This window comes from Labeo rohita, chromosome 1, assembly GCF_022985175.1.
Source record: "Labeo rohita strain BAU-BD-2019 chromosome 1, IGBB_LRoh.1.0, whole genome shotgun sequence".
NCBI classification, from domain to species: Eukaryota; Metazoa; Chordata; class Actinopteri; order Cypriniformes; family Cyprinidae; genus Labeo; species Labeo rohita.
The window spans coordinates 5,621,028-5,643,329 of record NC_066869.1 but is presented as its reverse complement, the minus strand read 5'-3'; the positions used below and the strand labels follow the sequence as shown (position 1 = coordinate 5,643,329).

Here is a 22,302-nt window from a genome sequence, read left to right as displayed (position 1 = left end):
GTTGGGCTCTTGACTCTTAACTTTATAGCATGATTTTTTTTTTCCTCTTTCTGTTGTAATTGCGTGCTTACAAAGCACATTATAACAAAGAAAACTAAGAGAAAATGTGATGGGGTTGGTTGTTTAATGCTGAGAACAATATCATGTCATGGCTTGATTCACTGATCATTACACTTTACTCTGATGAATATAAAAAGCTTTTGTTGGACCATTTAAACAAAAAAAAAAATGTTATGAAGAGCTCTTTGTTTATCAAATATAATCACAAATTCCAACTTTTGACAAAATCAACAAAACAAGATATCACACAAGTAAGTTGCTGTTAATGACCTGCCAAAACCGGACATGTTTTCTTCCTGCTTCTTTGCCATAATAAACTTACAACAGCCAGGAAAAGAACAATAAAAAAATAAATAAATAAATAATAGCACAAAGTGAAAGGTGAAGAGCCCAACTAAAGCAAACATTGATGGCCTTAATGGTAAGTTTAAATGAAACAAATTCAACATCTAAACCTCTGTTCTAAATCAGACATTTAGACCAGGAGTTTTCAAACTGGGGTCTGTGATGCAAAGCCGGGTCCGCAAAATAATTTGCTATTATAGGCTACTAAATTTTCCCAACTACAACTCCTGTTTTTTATCTTCTGAAATGTGCTATGATTGATATTCCAAAGTGACTTAATGCTTAATGTCAAATAAGGAAAACGTAAACACTTAAAATATTTCTCCTGTCTGTGTGACAAGTACCCTTACGAAAAACAAGCTTATTCAATATGCTATTAGTATACTTCTTTTAAACTGAAAATAGGGAAGTATACTTTTAGTCTACTTTTTATGTACTTCTCAGAAATGGGCTAATTGTACTTGTCATAAATATACTTAAAATGACATTTAAGTATACTTGACTTACTTAAAAATCTTAGAAAAATATGTTTGATATACACTTATGCTCCTAGAATCTGTGTTTTCATTGTTATACGGTAGTTATTACACATCTTCTGTACAGAATTTACAAAAAAAAAAAAAAAGTGAGGAAGAAACTGAAACAACAGATGCCTCCATATGTAATTTAACAGGATCATCAGACATAAAACAGCATCAAAACTGTGTAATGTTATGGAATAAAATGTCAGCCAGTGAAGAGGTAATGATGACTGCCAAGCTTTGGGGTGTTGATCAACTCCATCTGTTTTAATTTTATATCAATCTGAATCCAGTTTATAGTCTTGTTTAGAGCTTTTTGTTCAAAATGTTGTTTATTCCTTTATTTTTTATTTATGAAACTTACCTACATTCAGGTGTTTAAAAGAGTGCATGAAGCTGGAATAAAATGTTTTTGTTCACAAGCAGATACCCTGATCTTGTGATGCTTTATATGTTCGGATATTCATATAACAAAATCTATACACTCAAAAAAATAATTTGTTGGACTTATTTAAAAAAAGACTGTCCAGTGGTTCCAAGCAACTATATTGAGTAATTTGTACAAGTAACAATTTAGTTGTTTGAACAAAATAATTCCAGTAAAGCTGACAAAATTTCTTCAAGTAAATACAAATCATGATGATGCAAATTCCAATGACTGTATTAGTCAGGTCTCTTTCAACATTCACAAAGTCCTAATAGGCATGAAAACTGTAAAGCTGTTCAATAATTTTCATTACACCAACACATGCAGATTGCAAATTTAACAGAAGTTTAGATGTTTTGTTTAAAAAAAAAATTATTTGACCATACCATCATGGCGATCAGGGTTTACTTTAGTTCTTGATCCTTGATAGTTTATTCCGTTGTTGTAATTGTGTTTATAGAGCATGTTTGTTATAGCAAAAAAAAATATCCAGTGGTCTTACTCGATTTTTTTTCAGTGGTTCAGTTTCATGATATTTACAATAGTTGTTGTATGAACTATTAGTATTACTACCTTATAATCTCCTGTGTTAAATAGACACACACAGACATCAAGAATCAGCATATGAATCTCAACAATGGTGATATTCAACAGCTGCATGCTGGGAGTCCTGGGTGACTTTTGTACTCTGCTGCTACCCAGCATGCAGCTGTTGAATGTCACCATTGTTGAGATTCAAATGCAGAGTCTTGATGTCTGTGTGTGTCAAAGTGACACTACAGATTTTAAGGTTTAGTGCATAAGATGAAACATTATGGAGCTAATAGGTTAACCACTGGGTGAGATCAGTAAATCAGACTGCTTGATGATGATTACAAGTATACTTAAAATATATTTGAACTTTATTTAAGTATACTTAATATGTGGGCAGCCGTTGCCTAATGGATGGGGAGTCGGGCTTGTAACCGAAAGGTTGTGGGTTTGAGTCCCAGGTCAGAGGGATTGAAGGTGTTTTTCTTCCACCATCAACCCCACAACTGAGGGGAGTTTAAGGCACCGATCCCCCAGCTGGCCGAGGTGCCGCAGCACATTTTGGCTGCCCACTGTTCTTTATTTGATATTTCTCACTACTGTGTGTGTACACTGGGATGGGTTAAATGCAGAACACAAATTATAAAATGGGTCACCATACTTTTAAATGATGTCCTTTCCTTTCCTTTAATAAAATAAACTTGAAGTATACTTCTTGGTAAGGGTAGGCAGAAGAGTTTTTCTTCATCTCAGGAAGAGTTTCACAGAGGCTGAGATGGCAAGCACATTTTGTTTGTGTTCTTTATTTTACAAAAGTACTACGTATCACTGTTATTTTGAAGTTACACAAATATAAAATAGACATACAAAAGCTATTTGGTGGCTCAATTTAACTTGTCTGTTGTACAATATGTAGGTTTTGCCGGTCAGTGTGAACATCATGACGCCGTGGTGTTATTTTAGCCAGAGATGGGAAGTCCAGGGGTCAGAAAGTAAAAGTCCTGCCATATATTTATTCCAGTCATGAACTCAGCCAGCAGATTTAACTAATTAGTTCTACCTCCTGCCGAAGTGGGACCAAGTATTTCCTTTCAAGTCAGAAGCAAGTCTCCAGTCAAATCCCAAGTCCTTAAAGAGTTAATGAGATAATTAAATGTTGATTGTGCATTAGTGATAAACACCTGCTGTTACTGAGAATTACAGAGGATCAGATGTTGATGTTTTAGTGGTTAAAATTATGTCACCATCATTAGGATCAGTATTTGCTGTACATTGAACAGCTACTAGTTGTTTTTATATGGTGAGATGGTCATCATGAGCTTGCCTGATTTACATCAAAATACATTTTTTTTTTTTATATGTTTAGTTTTTGCACTACCAAACCTGCAAAACTATAGCATGCTAGAAAAGTGTTCCTGTAACAGTTACAGTGAATAAATTTAAAACCTGAGTAATGCATATAAAAAATTTGAACATATGTACTGTTTAGACACACACAGATATCATATATACATCTGAAACTGTATTGCCTTCAAAACATTCAAACTTTTAAAACTACTTCAGACTTCAAACTACTTCAGACTGAAAACCAATTTCTTAAACTTTCTAAACGTTTTAAACTTCTTAAAGACCTTAAACTTTTCAAACTTTTTCAAGCTTTCTTTGTCTTGACGAACTTTATCTAATTTTATTATTATTATTATTATTATTATTTTTATTTTTATTATTATTATCATTTTTGTATTGCATTTATTTTAACAGGTTAACGTTATAAGACACAAATTATGTGATTTATGACACATTAATGCATTAAATGACACAACACTGCCTGTGTTAAGACAAATAACACACTGGCTGTGTTAAAATGTAATTAACACAAAATCTGTTGCCCTTAACTAGACACACATTTGTGTTAAGATAGAATAAAGGTTGTGTTGTTTTTAACACATCCGTTTTAACGGTTCACCTAGTTATTGATCTAGCTTCAGCATATCACAAATGTATTCACAGAGTGACCAGAGTAAAGAAACAAGCGTAAAATGTACTCACCCAAGAAAAGTGCCCACTTTAGCTGCATGTTAGGAAACCGTAAATACTGTAGCTGCTTTCTAAGTTTTTGAAGATTGCTCATGTACTAAATTCCCAAGGAAATCAGACTCCAGCTGACCGTTACTTCACGTCTTTAAACTCTTTAGCTCTTTGACTCTCCTGTTATTTGTTCCTCCTACTAGATAATATCATTTCCAAAGAAAAGAAGAAAAAAAAACAACTCAAATGAGAAATGGGCGTGTCATTTACATCGCAGAGGTGGCGCGGCGGCGCGTAGCAGGACCAGAGCAGAAGCGGCAGTGACCCAAACGTTGCCGAGTGATTTTTGCTGTGTCGCTTACGCTGAATCAAAGCCAAAGTGCATTGTTCATAATCAAAACAGACCTAAGTTAACACTAAACATAATACATTTTACCATAAAATCATAAAGACTAGGTGTTTCGTGTTTCACAATCACCATGACTTTCAGCGCTGTGCTGAAAAAAAACAAAAAAAAAAAAAAAAAACGTAATACACGAAAAGACTTTTGCCAGAAGCATTACGCAAACTTCAAAGACCTGTTTAATATCAACTACATACAGTATATACAGCATATTATCGAAGCATGTTGCCAAAGCATGTGACAGACAGTGGTCAGAGGAGAAAAGCTGAGAAAAGTGGCGTGATGGACGACACTCGTCTGTATTTGCAGTACATACTTGCGCGTCCTGTGTGAAACATTCTTTCACTGTAAAAATAGTGATAACGATATTAAAAATGTTAAAGCAGAAAGCCTGAGCCTCACAACAAGCATTAAATGTACACATTTTCACTGACATCTTGTGCACATAACAAATCAATTCGAAAGTGAAACTGAAAGTGAAACAGGCTGCAGCTCTGCAGTCGGCGCTGAAATGTGTTAGAAATTTCAGTTCTGAAATTCTCCATTAACTATTTTCAAAAGATTCAGAGAGATGCTTAATGATAAATACTTCTTATGAACTTATTGAAGGGTGAATTTGTCCTCATACAATTAATTTTCGGAACTGCGTGTTGTAAATGGGCTTTGTGGTGCAGTTTAGAAGATGCTTATTATTCATAAATATAAATAGTTTGGTCTACTTTCCTCTGATTCAGATTGTTTATTGTTCTTGATCTTACATCGAACAAATTTATAGATTTTCCAAGGTATCCAGCTACAGATTAAATTAATAAATAATAGTTAAGGACAATATTGCACATAAGGAAGAAAAAATGCATTATATGCATTGTTTGTGAGTTAATGTTACCTTATAGTTATTTTAATCCCATTTGTCAATGTTGAGATAAGTGTGGTGCTTTATTCGTCTCATATAAGGATTCAGAGGGGTGACACATAACCTGAGCTGCAGAAGTGGAGCAAGTGTTGCAGGAATTACCACTGCCCTTTTTGCTCGGCCAGCGAATTTAAGCCAGCCAAACCGGTCAAATTAAAAAGTCATCTTCAAACCCACTTCAGCAAAGCAGTTGTTTGTGGAGGTATGAATACACTCTTAAAATGGATGTGTTAAAAACAACATAACCAGTGTTATATCTTAACACATCTGTGTGTCAAGTTAGGGACAACATATTTTGTGTTAATTAAATTTTAACACAGTCAGTGTGTTATTCTTCTTAACACAGGCAGTGTTATATATTTAACACACTAATGTATCATAATTCACACAATTTGTGTCATATAACCTGTTAAATCTGTTAAAGTTAATGCAATACATAAAATGCTATTAAAAAAATAATAATATAAAATTCCAAGATGGTCATGATGTGGAGTTCTGTAAAGGGATTAAGATCACATTCACACTGTCAATTTTTGGGATTGACAACCACATTTACTTACAGGTGTGAGTCTCAAAATATCCCGTTCACACAGCAACTTACAGTCGCTTTTTCAATACCATCTGTATGAATGTGCAACAGGAGTCAAACCCGTATTCTGTACGAGTAACTAACCATAGCAACAGTGACCAAAGTAATATCAAAGATGGTGTTGGTTAAATCATCATTAACCAACAGCAGCTTTTAAATTTGAGTGGACAGCGGAGCATTTCAGCCGCGCACAGAACAAAAAAACTGACAGGAGGGAGCGGCTCCAGTGGAGACTGGATATAAAACTTTCCAGAGGTGGAAAATCCAAGTTCACTGAGTAATAGTCATCCTCAGTATTTTGTTCCAATCACCTGGATTTGCTCATTAGCACTGTTTTTCAGCCAGGAGGTCAGAGATGGGACCAAGTCATTCCTTTCAAGTCACAAGCAAGTCTCGAGTCAAATCCCAAGTCCTCAAAGAGTTCAAGTTAATGAGAACAACATCACTGAAGAAAAGAGAAACACAAGAACTACAACTGACTTCAACCACAGCCTTGGATGAATTCAACTAAAAAAAAAACAAAACAAACAAACAAACAAAAAACATGAAATCTCTCAAGATCAGATTAAACAATTTCACAAACAGCATCACCAGCTTCACTCATTACTAACCAGACTGACTTTATTTTATGTCTGCAGAATCTCTTATTGAAAATTAACAGAGGTTTAGATGTTGATGTTTTATTGGTCAAGAAATTAACTAAAGCAAATATTGATCTGATGGTGGCATCATTTTAACCACTAAAACATCAACACCTGATCCTCTGTAATTCTCAGTAACAGCAGGTGTTCATCACTAATGCTCAATCATCACTTAGTTATCTTATTAACTTATTAAACTCTTTGAGGACTTGGGATTTGACTTGAAAGGATAGACTTGGTCCCACCTCTGCAGGAGGTAGAACTAATTATTCCATGACTGGAATAAATATATGGCAGGACTTTTCCCTGGACTTTCCACCTCTGAAACTTTCAGACGACACACAGTTCATTTCTCCATCACTGTAAGTTACCAAAACCACAAATGAAAGCATGCAGCAGCACACGATCTCGCACTGTACACAGTAAAATCCCCAGTGTTAAATCAACACTGCTTTGAAGTGTATTTGGTCCCACTCCAAATAGCAGCGGTGAAAAGTCCACTATATAGTTTGTAAAGCAATCATCGCTAAAATGTGTAAGAAATGTCAGTTCTGAAATGAGTTCGGAACTAGGTTATTAGTTCAGAATTCTGAAATTATTATAAAAAGATTTAGAAACAAATGATCGTGACTTGACTCTTTTAAGTTGGAAGAGACTTATATTTTTAGCCAACCTAATCAACATAGAGACAAAAGCTATAACATAGATCCATTGCTGATGTGCTATAACAGATCCAAGGGAGAGAAACAAACACAGTGGCATACCTTTACTACCTAACGTAAACTAGACCAAAAGACGTTCACACACTTTCTAATAAAGCAACTAGAGAATAAATCATCAGAAAACTGTTTTCATGGGTCATAAATAATCCATTAGGGCGTGGAAACCATTGGCACCTATCTTTATCCTGCGAAGTTGCGTTTGTCGTCCAAAAAAGGATGAAAAAAAACACATTATCGTGCACATACACATTAACCTGATGTTATTTGACGACTTGTTACAATACGCGGTCGTTTATTCTTTTTATGTGCGCTTCTCTTCTCCGACCTGAAGGGGGAGACACTACACAGCAAATCCGCTGACCACACTTACAAATGAACACATGGAACGATCTACTCCCTGGTGAAAAAAACAGCATATGCTGGTAGGTATGTTTTGATGCTGGTTTAACCTGGTTCTTTGCTGTTTTTTTCTGGTCATGTTGCTGGTCAAGGACCAGCATAAACCAGCAAAGGACCATAAACCAGCATCAAAACATACCTACCAGCATATGCTGTTTTTTTCACCAGACTGTCCATCTCTTTCTCTTAATGTTTATTTTACTCTTTCCAGAAGCTTCCATTCGGTTTCCCCCGTTTGTTTTTTTCCTCTTAATCTCATTCATTTCGGCTCCTGTGTGGGACATTCCAAAACCTTCTCCACTTGTTTCCTCTTGTGATATTCGTCATTGCATAATATAATTACAGTGAGAATGAATGCACTAACGCACCGTTTATAAATATTAATCTTTAAATTACCCAAGAGGAAGAAATAGCAGATTTTAATAATTAATTAAATTATTAATGACAATTGCATATTTGAGCTTAAAAAAAGACTACCATATCTCAGTAAAACTGTTTTTGTTTTGTCAACATAATTACAAGAACATTTTTTAAAAATAAATTTTCATTCAATTCAAAATAAATTTAGGAAATATTAGTATACAAACATCTTTACTCTTAAGTTTTATAATAACAGCCTTTTTGATCAGATCATTTATGCATTTTTAAACCATCATAATGAAGTCTCTACAGTTTAAAACCAAACTAGAGTTTCACTTTCATTTTTCATACTTCTATTATTTGTATTTTTATTATTATTATTATTTTTTTTTTACAGTTTTTGTGACATAACCCAAGATCACCCTCAACACAATAAAACATTTATCATTTTAAAGAAGCTGCCTTAAATTAAAATGTAAGATCTTCCACTTGCACAACAGACGACAAAGAAAAACAAAAGCAGCCGAAATATTTTGTTCATTTAGTGATGTGATCCATTTCAGCCGTTCCCATGACAGCCCTGTTCTTTCTAATGGAAAACGTTTTCAGATCTTCTGATCGGAAAGGAATTAGGAGGAGGAACTGATGACTCCCTGCTGAACTGACGCTTTGTGAAAACTCCTCATTTGTCACAGAAAGCGTTTACATTTTTGAAAGTGTGTAAAATCCTTCAGCACATGACAAGTGGTTTATATCTGTGACTCTTCTGTGCTGTCGTTGCTCCGTAGGGGTTTCTGTAAAAGTCAAAGGAAGAATGAAGAAGCTGAAGCTACAAACGCTGATGTCCAAAACACACGCTAACGTACCTGACTGTTGCTGGTACTGTATTCCGCTTTCTTCTTGTGCGGACACATTCGGACAAACAGATTGTAATACGCTGTCCTGACCTGAAGGGGGCGACACAACATGAAAACTTAGAGAGCAGGGTGGCTGATATATATGACATTACACTATTTAATTTAAATAACATTCAGATAACATTCAGTGAGTGACAAAGTCGTGTCACCAAGTGGTTTCTGTTGTCATGTTGTGTGTGTAAGTACCGGTTTGTTCAGCAGGCAGTGCATGATGAAGATAAACGCCCCCTGCAGGCTGTTTAAGATAGTGAAGAGGTACATCATGACCTTCTCCTGGAAGAGGAAGAAGCCGAAGACCCACCCTCCTCCAAGAATACACAACTGAGCCACGGCGGTCACTGTAAAACTCCTACACACCGAATATAATTAATCAAAACCACTGAGAGAAAAAAATAAGACTGATTGAATCTGTTTTGGGATCAAAACACACACACACACACACACACACACACCTGATCTTTTTGAGAATGGAGAGGTCTGGATTGAGGCTGGAGAACTTTTTGGCGAGTTTCCACACAGTGATGATGAAGAAGAAACAATTGAGGATCACGACGATGCAAACGGGAATGAAGAAACTCAAGATGAATTTACGTTCAAGAGAGAGCCAACAGCTGGAACACACATTAGGATGAGAAAATCAGTCACATAATCACAACATACAAAAGACCAGTTCTTTGCCGATCCCGCTCCCCTCCCAGCTCTTTCCTGTCATCTCTCTACTGTCCTATCACAATAAAAGGCATAAAAAGCCAAAACAAAAAAGTAAAAAAAAAAAAAAAAAGTCTGAAAATGAGTCTCAGACTCATTCGGGGCAACTTAAGTCAGTGCTATATGCTTGATCATTTTTCTTGGTGGAAGCTTTGCGTTTGGTTAGCTAATAAAATATTACTTGCTCTATTGTTTCATACAAACACAGCTGCTGACTTTTTTTTTTTGTACACTGTAATGGATTATAAGATAACTAACAAACTAGTACTACTACTTAATTATTTATGTGGAGAAAAGTTGTGTAAGAAAACCGGTATGACTGCACTGTGTCCCTAAAATTTCTAGTTTGAACTTGCTGTTTGCTAGAAACTGATTTCTTCATGGAAGCTTTGTGTTCAAATATTTCAACTCAGATCAGTGTTTCGTGTCTAATAATTTTGACACGAAACATCTAAATAATCTGTCAAGCAGCTGTGTAATAAGTGAGATAATGTACATTCAGTCAGTTGTTATCGCAAAGTAAGAATGTATGTTATCCCTTACTTATTATAATCTTTATTCAAGTTATAAAGGATTTTGAAAGTCTGACAGTAATCAGTGTTGAGTGCTACTGTAAGGTTCACTCTGCCTGGTTTAAATGTTTCAAAATGATTAACAGTTGAAAATATTAGAAATTTAGAAAAGTAATCAAAAAGTAATTAAAAGTAATGTTACTTTACTTTAGTAAAGTAATTGAAAATTACATTACTTATTACATTTTAAATCAAGTAACTTGTAATCTGTAACCTATTACATTTCCAAAGTAACCTTCCCAACACTGATCTGTTCTTCTGCAGCGATGTAGGATGATTTTTAAATCATTTTTGAAGTTGAGGGAGAAAATACGATTTGAGTTTTTCAACATACCCGAACTGTCTTGAGTCAGAATACACAGAGTTCAAGGAGAGCAAGACCAGACGAGCGTTTGAGATTAAAAAGTATTTCAATTGTGTTTTTTTAATGAAAATAACTGATTGTTTCCATTATATGGAGAAAAATCCTGAAAAGTTTTTCTCAAAAAACATAATTTCCTTACGACTGAAGAAAAAAAGTCATGAACATCTTGGATGACAAGGGGATGAGCACATTATCTGTATTTTTTTTTTTTTTTTTTTTTTTTTGTTCTGGAAGTGGACTTCTCCTTTAAGAACTTCATTTGGACAACTTTAAAGGCAATTTTCTCAGTATTTTCATTTTTTCGCACCCTCAGATTTTTGAATAGTTGTATCTTAGCCAAATATTGTCCTGTCCTAACAAACCATACATCAATGGAAAGCTTATTTCAAAGCTCAGTTTCAAAAAATGGTCTCCTATGACTGGTTTTGTGGTCCAGGGTCACATTTAGTTTTAGTTTTTATTTTAATATTTTCCTATTTAATACTAGAAAACTTACCCATGGCTCTTTTTCAAATGCACATAACAGTTTTTCAATAAAATATCCAAGTCTCCCAGTCACTGACTTGTACTAGAATTGTGTTATTTACAATGCCCTGTTGTTCAGATAAAACAATTTAACCGTCAGGGGTCGCTGTAATACATAAACCCATGCATGTGACTACTGTTTTGATATGGCTAAAAAACGTATTATGTCACTGTGTTATGCCACTGTCCTCACAAAGTAATATGTAGAATCATGAAATGGTTATTTTTAGTCATCAACTGTTTTTGTCTGGTTGTTTTATGTTCAACAGACAATATCGAGCAATAATAATACACCGCACTGCAAATTCTAGATCAATTTATTATCAGACTACAATAAATAGCAACACAGTAGCTTTAACACAGTAGCTTTAATAAACTAACAAAAAATGAATACTTAATCCAAAGTTTGAACTCTTACGATGAGAAGGCTAACATATACTTTGGATTAATTATTCATTTTTGTTTTGCAATTTTGCAATTTTTTTAAATTACGTTGCTACCGTGTTTTTATAGTTTTTATAATTATAGTATTTCTTGTGTATGTCTGTATAGTTTTTATTAATTATTTCTCTCAGTTTTAGTTATTTTAGTACTTCAACAAACAAAATGAAAATTTAAAATGCAACTAGCTGAAATAAAATAATGTTTAACTTTCTTATATTTTATTTCAGTTAACATTTATTTCAGGTATCACAAATGTTTTTATGTTTTATGTTTTAATAGATTTAGATTCAGTTTTAGTTAATGGTAATGAATGATAATACCCTGCTGACTTTCTTTGCTCTTCCACAGAAAGTTCAGTCAGACCACAAGTCTATTTTTACACCCGATAAACCTTAATAAGAGCTTGCCAGTGTCTCTTGCTCCTCTCCTGTCCTTTACAGTCACAGCAGGAACAGAAATGTGTCACTCGTCAGAGAAGGTTGTGATAACAAATTGTGACTAAAACGCCACTGGCCTTATACTGTATGCCGTCAGAGACTCTGTGAATGATTTAACTGAATTTACAGCTCCTGAGTTGATGTTTGACCATGAGGCAGCTGAAGGAGTGTTCCTCAAACCTACAAATGAATTACTGACATACGATGCCTTGCAACCGGGAGCACTGCAGAAACTCCGATGACGAGCGGGACTCCGTATCCCACCAAATACAAGTAGAGATGTTTTAATGTGGTGTGAAACACCAGCACAACCATCCGGTAGAGCTGAACCCCCTCCAGCAGCATCCAGCAGAACGCAGACAAGAAGAAGAAATGAAGCAGACCGGCCACAATCGCACACCCAACCTGAGAGAGAAACACACACCTCAGATCATTCTCCTGTTTGCTTACAATAAATGTTCTTTTGTGCATTACCAGTGCTGGGTAGTAGCTGATTACATGTAATCCACATTAAGTACTTGTAAGTAGATTACATTACATTTAAAAATGCTATTAACAATAATCAGATTACAGTTATTTTTTTTTTAGTCAAACCCTTTTGACCTAAAATATTTATTTGAAGTCCCCCTGAAATCAGAATCAACAGGGCTGTAACAGTTCACAAACTTCACGGTTTGGTTCGATATAACACAGTGGTGTCATGGTTCGATACGTTTTAGATACAGCAAAAATAAAGAAATGCCAGAGAATTTTTTTTAATTTATTAAAACTAACACCATAAAGTGTGATCTTAAAAAATATTTTAGATTGTTTTATTTTGCATGGCCTTTTGACTTCTGCTGCTTATCTACAATGACCTTGGAAGTTTTTTTTTTTTTTTACATTTGTTTCTTATTTATTTGGTCCCACTGTGTTTGCTGATTTTCAGTGTTTTATATTTCTTGTTGTAAGAAATTTTTATTTTAAATTAAGTACACAGTCAGTATTCATTTTGTTAATAAATTAAACATTCTATGTTGAATATATTTAAACTTTTAATTGAGTTTGTTATACTGTTTTGTTGTTGCCGATTCAATCAACTGATGCTGAAATGCCACTAATTTGAAAGTGAAAGTAAAATGTGCACAGGCATTTACAAGCTATTTAAAAGCAAATGAAAGTGGAGAAAAGAGGGAAAACTCTAACTACCTCACCGCCACAACCCTACTGGTGTACATTATGTTTCACACGCTTTAAGATCATTTATTTTACGAATGTAGAATTAGTCCAACAGATCAGTTTTTAATGCGCACCAAACCGAAAGCCTCGTACCGAATGGTTCAACACGAATACATGGACTGTTTCAGCCCTAATAATAAGGGACCAGAACTATCAGTTTTATAATTTATTCTTAGTCTATTTTTCTTATAACAATAATCTCATTCAAATCTACAAACAAGTTATGTCAAAAGTAATCTGAAAGTAATCCAAAAGTAGTCAGAATACATTACCCATAAGTAATCTTGATTTCACTTTTCAACAAGTAATTTGTCATCAGTGACAGAATACAAAGTGTAAGTAATCTACCCAGCACTGTGTATCACTTCAATATTGCTTAGTTTTGTATATAACTGATCAAAAATACAGTAATACAGTGAAATATTATTAAATATTATTATAACTTAAAATCTGCACTACTGGCTTCATCTTGTTTATGTTTAATTCAATTTGTTACTTGCCATTCTTGTGAAATGTCCTGTGAAATTTAGTGAGAAATGTCTCATTACTACATTTTTCCAGTGTAAAGTGCATTTTGCTTGATAAATGACACTTGCTTTGGTATTGTCAACATAATGGCTTTCAGACATTTTTAAGTCTAAACTGAGTTTTCTCAATTAAACACACCTGATTCTCAGTGCTGGAGATCCCACAGAGGAAGACGAGGTCTGCGATGAAAAGACAGATGCTCAGATGGAGATGGATGCTGGTTCGGGTTCCTTGGATGGAGCGGCAGAACCGGAACGTCAGGATACAGAGAAACAAACAGACCAGAGACAGAGCTAAACCCAGACGTGTGATCAACACCAACTCAAACGTGTCCTACAGGAGAGGAAATTAAAAAAAAGAATCTAATTTAATTTAATTTAAAATCCAAATGAAAAATGTGAAATCTCAGTTTTGCTTGTACCTGGACAGGATAGAGCGCCATTAACACAGCGAAAGTACTGAAATGAGACCAGTAACACACTGTATGAGTGCTGTTAGACCACTCCCCCTCACAGCCCCGCCCAGACCACGCCCCCTCAGCCACATCCCAGTACACACAAGAGTAAGCCACGCCCTCAGACTCCGCCCTCACCTGAAGAAGTTAAAAGAAAATGAAGGAACCTTCCTGAACAGAACAAGAGTTTAGGAGACAAGAAACATGTAAACACCTGCCTGGAAAAGTTCAGTAAATAATAAATAAATAAATTAAATAAAAATTGATAAACACCAAAAAAAAAAAAAAAACACCCAAAAAAACAAAAAAAAAAAAAAGGTTAGGAAACTAAAATTAAACAAAAAACAAAAAAAAAACCTTATTCAAAATGTGTGTGTAAGAACTAATCTGTCTTTACACAGAGTTAATGCTATTCTGAGCAGCAAATAAAGCAGCTGACTTCTGTGTAAATTAAAAGCAGCATCAGATATGTGAAGTGCATACATCACCTTCACGTGTGTAAAGACGAGCATCACCGGCTCTGCAGCTGTTTGGTTTCTGCATTACTGATGATGGCCGTCACCACTTTAGAGTTGAGTTGAAAAGTGACACTTTTCTTTTTATCGTCTGATTTCTCTCTGCTCATCTTGTGGAACACATCGCTGGATGAGTTCAGATCTTTATAACTGACCAGAGCCGCAAACACAAAACCTGAAAGAAAATGACATTTAAATTTCATCATGAAAGTGTTGATGGTTTTATAAGTGCATATATATGTGTGTGTGTGTGTTTGTACCTGGATATGATTTCCCTACAACTGTTTCCCAGCTGGTGTTGAAAAGGGCGGAGTCTGTGCTCAGAGTGACAGGCCCACTGGGCGGAGTTTGGTTCCGTGTCACTGCAACCTCAGCGACTGTCAATTCACATCATGAAGATAATCAATGTTTATAAATAAAAAAGCCTTATTTTCAGTATTTCCATTTAGAGTTACAGTGCAACTCTGTCTAAACTGTAAATGTCTGCAGTTTCTCACCGGTGTTGTTCATTTCCATCCTGGTCACAGGCTTTTTCAGCTGAGGTCCGATCAGGCGCATGCTGTTCTCCATCGTGCCAAGAAAGTGACTCAACATCTTCCCATCAGCGACGTTTTCATCAGACAGCAGCTCGTCAGAGGAACTGCACAAGCTCTGTGATCAGAGATGTTCATTCAACCACTGTGTGAATACATGTACACTAACTACTCTGTGAAAATATCATGCAATGTGGGTTTCACCTCTAGTAACTTCTCTCCAGTGAAAATTTCTCCATGTGGATCATTCAGAGACTCACAGCTGTTCTTCAACAGCGACATCAAACGCTTCATCTAGAAGAAGACACAGAAGTATATGAGTCTGACATCATATATGTAAATCTAATAATAACTGTAAGATGAACTACACATTTTACCTTCTCTAGTGTCTGGTCTTCACCAGACTCGGGTTCAAACTGATCACAGTCCATTTCTGTGCACAACAAGAGGAAAAATTAAATAATAATCGCATAGTTGACAGTGAAAACACAATGATTAACTTCCGTAAGGTTCTCAGCAGCTGCTGCATTATAAATAAAACAATCTAAAACTAAATCTAAAAAATGCAACAGTGCATTTTAAGTGAAGCAAACAATGCTAGTATTCTCACCGATGCATTTTGACTGGTTGTTGCCGTAGTTACTGTAACCATTCTGACATTTGCAGCTGTAGCCACCTGGATGATTGTAGCAGTCGCCGTATGTGCCACAAACATCTGGATCTGAACACTCATCGATGTCTGTGAGAGAGAGGATATGGAAGAACATTCTCTGTTCAAGTCATTTTAACAAATAAGCCACACATTGCACATTTAATGTGACTGATGTTGGGGTTGCAGGAGCGGCGGCAAGACACTGGCCCACACCTTCACAGGGTGCCATTCTTACATTGGTGAAACCCTGAAGAACAGGTGTGTTAGTGCAACTACTGTGAACTCCACACACTATCGACAAACACTCATCCACATCTGCAGTGCACAAACACACAACATCCCAAATAATAATTCCATTTTTTTCAGTTCTAAAGTTTCTTTTTGAGTGTGCCATGATTGTTCAGCACACATTTGTGCATGGAACTGCAGACACAAAGCCTTAAACTAACTGAGAAGGGAAAGACTGCAATTGGCATTATTAAAATGACAATTGTTTTAAATTATGTTGTGTCTTTTATAATAAAAGGCTTTTTACAGTGTTTTGAAAATCACTTTGCACTAAATGATTAACCATAAATGTATATGTAAGAAAGATGAACTCTTTACCTTTACACAATCCTGTTAAGCTCATGTTGAATCCTTTATTACAGGTGCAGTAGTAACTCCCCTCCGCATTTACACATTGAGCGTGATCACCACACAAAATCGGAAAAATGGCACACTCATCCTCATCTGAAAAAGAGACAGACACCCTGGTGAAAAAAACAGCATATGCTGGTAGATATGTTTTGATGCTGGTTTATGCTGGTCATGTTGCTGGTCAAGGACCAGCTTAAACCAGCATCAAAACATACCTACCAGCATATGCTGTTTTTTTCACCAGGGACATGAGGGGAATCAGTAAAGACGCATTTTAACTGTGTAATGACTAGAATTACAGTTACACAAACTCCCTCTTTTGAGTGACATACAGTCCATTAAAAACCTAATAACAGTCATCTTTTATTATTCTATCAAAATACAAAGTATTACAAAGTAACATAATTACCAACACATTTCCCTTTAACAAATTTATATCCAATGGCACATCCACTGCATGACGGTAGAAAGAGACCTGGGAAAGCAAAAAATACAGCCATATGTTCATTTTGAACATTAAATTATTCATTCAATTCATTCATTCATTCAATTTATTTATTTTACGTCATTTGCATAATGTTTAATTTTTGTATCGTTGAATGTGCATTGAATGTGCAGTCAAACCATATTAAAATGATGACATAAAATGTTATAAATCGACCTATATTGTTAAAAAAATATATATATATATATATATATATATATATATATATATTTTACAAATGTGGTTTTGCTTCTCTATCTCTGCGCTTTTGATCCGCAGAGACAAAAATATCTACAGGTTTCGCGCGTTCTCACAATTTAAAAGTTAACGGTCATTCCTCTCGCCTCACTGATTATTTTTCGCTATTATTTATTCAATAATTAATTAATTTTAGATGTAAGCCTGAATATATGCAATCGATTTTGCTCGTCTGTTTTGAGAGGAAGCGGATCCCTACCAAACTGTACCGTTCACTGGTAAGATGTTGCTGATTTTAGTCTCATTCGAATACATACTTATTTTTTGTGTGCCACACTTTTAATTACCTTTTTTGGCGTATTACTATTTATATATCCACAGTTTTACTACAAATACCATGGTTAAACTATGGTGACTACATGTTTTAACTATAGTAACCAGGTTTTTTTTTTTTTTTTTTTTTTTTTTTTTTTTTAATGAAACAATGGTTAATTTTAGTAAGGGAAAATATTTTGTTCTCTTTTGTGTGAGACCAGTCAAAATTATTGAACCTTCATCCATGTGGCAATCTGGCATGCTTCCGAATTGCTTTTTGCTCCACAACATTTACAAGTAAATTCTTAAAAAGGAATTTCCTGTTTATATACACGTAAAACTCTGTCGAGGGCCTCTGAGACGAGTCAGAAGCATTAATTTAGGAAATAATCAATGCAGCGCCATTGTAGCTGCCGACAGGAGAACGTGTATATTCCTCTACAGACAGATGTTTTTTTTCGTGAGGGACATGTTTCCACTGACCTCCACCCTCATGTAAAGATAAGTAGGCTACTTAGAAAGAAAAGGACTTAAAGTTGGCAGAAATGAAGCGACTACGACACAAAGGTCTGGAAAGCATGAAGCATGGAGAAAAAAAAAAAAAAAAGTAAAGGTGTGTCTGGAGTCGGACCGTCACGATCACGAATGTGCTGGATTCGTGTGTGTGTGTGTGTTCACTTACTACGAAAAAAAAAATAATAAACACACACTATTTTACAATCATTTCCTCACTATCCCTTATTTTTACTGTCCGCTGTTTGTGTGTGTGTCCTGTTGGTGCCCAAGGGAATGAATGTGATACTTTAGTATGAACAACATACTCGAGGGCTCTCTGAGTTTAGATTACGAACAATGAAAATCTGCATGCTTAAAAAAATACTCTTCAACACAAACACACACATTAATGTTCTTGTAGTCTCTGACACATATATTCCCAGAAGTCTGATTACTAATCAAATTTATGCGTTTACACGTGAACAGAGCAAAACAATCTACTCACCCAAAAGAAGTGCCCATTTCAGCTCCATGTTAAGAAACAGTAAATAGTCAATTTTTACATACGTTTACACTTTTTGAAAGTTCGCGATAATATTAAAATTCCCAAAGAAAACCAGTCTCCGGCTGACTGTTACTTCACGTCCTGAAAGTCTTGAGCTCTTTCAAAAGTAACTCTAGATCTGTCATGTGTTCCTACAAGATCCAAGGAAGACCATAAAGGTTCTTAAAATGCCCTAAAAACTAGAAATTTGCATTGCCTCCTCATATCAAGACTGAGAGAGACGTCACGTCGTCCTTTCTTGGTTGCTGTTCTTACTGTATGACTAGTACTTGAAATACTCCAACCACAAGGTGTCCCTCCTTCCCAAATACAAATGATTCATCCTCAACTGATATAAGAATGACTAGCGGTTGTGAACCTAAAAATATTAACCAGCGCATGACTATTAAATTATTAAATAAAAGATAAAATCTACTTCCCTTTTAATTTGCATGGTTGCTTCTTCCAATAAAGTGTAAATAAACAAATACAAAAGTGCTATTAACTATGAATCCAACCTCTCTTAAACACACACACATATGTATATGTGTAAAAGTGATTATAATTAACATACCCGTATTTGTTGGATTCTGGTAATAAAGTAATAATAATAATAATATAATATTACTTTACGTCAGAGGTGCTCAATCCTGCTCCTGGAGATCTACCTTCCTGCAGAGTTTAGTTCCAGCCCTGACCAAACACACCTGTCTGTAATTATCAAGTGCTCCTTCAGATCCTAATTAGTTGGTTCAGGTGTGTTCGATCAGGGTTGGAGCTGAACTCTGCAGGAAGGTAGATCTCCAGGAGCAGGATTGAGCACCCATGCTTTACGTCTTCTGATCTGTTATGACCTGATAATAACAACATTAATACCTTGGTTCCAGGGCTGGGAGTGTGCTGTGGCCAAAACAGAAAGTGCAAGTTAATAGATTATCGCATGCAATTTATTACATTTACCAATGATTTCCATTTTTCCCCACAATTTCTTTCTAAGTGCATATCAAGGAGATCTAATACACTTGCAGGAAGCTATGCATTAGTAGTCTCGTTCATCTCAATGGCAATTTCTCATCTGATGCAGTATCATAAAATTACTTGAGATTTAAAAGTGGCCTTGAAAACAAAAACAAGGTGAAAAATATACAACTACTTTTGATTAGGTGCTTTTTGCGCACAGTATGGTGTAGTTACAGCATTATTGTCCTGCCTTGTCAAACACGACTACAATCACAGCATTCAACATTCAGTCCATCTCTATTCCAAATTTACAAGAAAGCTCACAAATACTCAATATACAGTTTCAAGATAAGCTGAATGACTTTTTTTTTGCAGACTGACTGAGTGATTATGATGATTCTGGAGCAGTTTGTTCTTTAGTGTGTTTGTTCTGGTGGGTCTGAAAACCCCCTAAATAAGCGAATCTCTCGCCGCAGATGGAGCAGCGGTAAGGTTTCTCTCCCGTATGAACTCGCTCATGGATCTTCAGGACGTCCGATCGAGCAAACGTCTTGTCACAGTGTGAGCATTTGAATGGTCTTTCTCCCGTGTGAATCCGCTGGTGCTTCAGTAAGTTGGTGTGTTGGCGGAAGCTCTTTCCGCAAACGCTACATTGGTACGGCCTTTCTCCAGTGTGGACTCTCTGATGGACTCTGAAATGAGCTGGATCGGAAAAGCTCTTCCCGCAGTGAAAGCACAGGTACGGTCTCTCTCCAGAGTGCATTCTCTCGTGGCGTTTCAGCTGAGAAATCTGACGGAAACGTTTGTCACAATGTGTGCACTGATACAGTTTCTCAGAATGTATTTTCTGGTGAGATATTAAGCAAATCGGCTGCTTAAAGGTTTTCCCGCATTCGCTGCACTGGTACGGCCTCTCGCTGGCGTGCGAACGCATGTGCGTCTTGAAATGGGACCCGTCTCTGAAACGTTTCTCGCAGTGAGGGCACTGGTACGGTTTCTCACCCGTGTGGATTCGCTTATGAACAATAAGAGATTGTTTCGTGCTGAAGTATTTGTCGCACTCGCTGCAGTGGAAAGGCTTTTCGCCAGTGTGCGTCTTCATGTGAATCTTCAAATTACCAGAAGAGAAGGAAACCTTCCCGCACTGCTCGCAGCGGAACTCCTTCTTCACGCTGTGCTCTTTTGAATGAAGTCTTCTTTCTTTTAAGGTAGGAAAACTGATGTCGCATTTCTTACAGCTGTAGTCTTTCTGTTCTGTGTGCTTTCTCTCGTGTCTCGCTAAATTACCCTGTTTGCTGAATGTTTTTCCACAGACAACGCAGGAAAAGCTCTTGACCGCCATCTGCTCTTTGGATGTTGAGGCTGTTTCTTCATCAGAAGATGAACTGCTGTTTTCATCTGAGAGGAACAACATAATATGTTTTAACTTGGATTTGCATGTAAACAAAGATAAATAATGTCACTAAACCTGCTCTCAATCCTCACCATGTCATTATAGGTGAAACTGTACACACAAGCCAAAAACCGTGAGGACTTTAAGCTTAAGAAACTTTAAAATGACTTTTGTTGACACACCAGTTAATATATTAAAGGACTGAAACATACCCAGAGGATTAAAGTCGGCATCATCGTCACAGTTGCCATCATCGTTGTCACTTTTCTCTTTCTCCGCAGTGGCTTCTTCTATCGTCTCCTTTGGATTCCTGCAGTCCACCAGTTTGATGGAGCACACCCTCATCTGCGTCTCCGCCGTCTGCTGTTCTCCAGCGTTACAGTCGGACCCCAGAGACTCTGTGGGGGTTTGGTCAACGGATCCATGACTGTCACACATGCTCTCCTGAGCGTCAGTATAGCAAAGCAAACTAAGGCTGAGCTCTGAGTCTTGTGTGTTTCCAGATCTTTGATCAGAAAGTTGTGCCGCGGGCTCATCTCTGATGCTCCAGACTGAATCCTGAAAGTGAAAGATACAAAATTTATTAGCTGAATCACTGTGCTCAAGAGCTGACTTGGGGAACGTACTTAAAAGTCACATTTTTACTTAATTGAAGAGCTGTTCAAACCTCTCCATTCTGCTTCTCTTCTCTTTCTCTCAGCTTTGCCTCCAGTGACGCCACCTCTTTCTTCAGCTGACAGATTTCTGTGATGAAATCCTCAATATCCAGCATGGACAGATCAGTTCCTACTGACTTACAGCAGATCACATCCACCTGCGCTTTCATGCTCAACATCTGAACACAAACACATCATGATTACTAAAAGAGACATTTATAATGGACTGACACTAAATTAAATAAAAAAAGACTGTTTGCGATTATGAACGAGAGCGGAACAACACAAGACTGATCTATTAATAACTCTGACTTTGATTTCGGAGGACATTCAGTAATGTAGACGCGTTTTTTGGTATGACATATAATCTTATTCATTTAACGCATACATGTTCTGTCACTGGATTTAATAAACTCATTTAGCGTTCGGCACAAAATCATGAGATACGAGGTGAAAAACCTTAATTTGCATAATCAAAACAATAAACAGACAACATCAACAATCCCATAAAGGAATACATAACATAAATCGGTCATAAAAGTAAATATAAATATGGTAAATGGTGTAAAACACACTACAAAAACATACCGGCTGAGGGCTTCAAACTATAAGCTCTTCTTTCTTTGGTATTATGGTTTGTGTTAGTAGCGCACTGAGAACTTCACAGCGCCTCCGTCTGAGCTGGAGTGAGAAGCGACTCCACAGCTGATTGAGAAATACGTAATACATACATAATTTAATGTTAACACATAAATACATATGCTCATGCTCCTAGTTTGAGCGAAACTGACTATTGACAATTCGCCACTGCA

General features: G+C 36.2%; 1 protein-coding gene and 1 pseudogene across 1 annotated transcript; both read right to left on the bottom strand.

Annotated features, from left to right (window-relative positions):
• Positions 1–8,171: 8,171 nt before the first annotated feature.
• On the bottom strand, positions 8,172–18,774 carry LOC127161767 (adhesion G protein-coupled receptor E5-like; annotated as a pseudogene).
• Positions 18,775–19,422: 648 nt separating this feature from the next.
• LOC127155298 (zinc finger protein 501) lies at positions 19,423–22,185 on the bottom strand. The gene is made up of 4 exons (XM_051097472.1): positions 22,079–22,185; positions 21,502–21,669; positions 21,047–21,392; positions 19,423–20,839 (listed from the first exon to the last, which is right to left on the bottom strand). Exons 2-4 carry the CDS (start codon positions 21,667–21,669, stop codon positions 19,830–19,832), a joined length of 1,524 nt encoding a protein of 507 aa, XP_050953429.1. The 5' UTR covers positions 22,079–22,185; the 3' UTR covers positions 19,423–19,829.
• Positions 22,186–22,302: the final 117 nt, after the last annotated feature.

Bases quoted from the DNA above. Each gene is read 5' to 3' on its own strand.
- LOC127155298 (XM_051097472.1), bottom strand. From the start codon at position 21,669: ATGTTGAGCATGAAAGCGCAGGTGGATGTGATCTGCTGTAAGTCAGTA. The intron at 21,393-21,501 runs GTTTGAACAGCT...TTTCACTTTCAG, and splicing joins AAGAGAAGCAGAATGGAGAG to GATTCAGTCTGGAGCATCAG. The intron at 20,840-21,046 runs GTATGTTTCAGT...TGTTCCTCTCAG, and splicing joins TGCCGACTTTAATCCTCTGG to ATGAAAACAGCAGTTCATCT.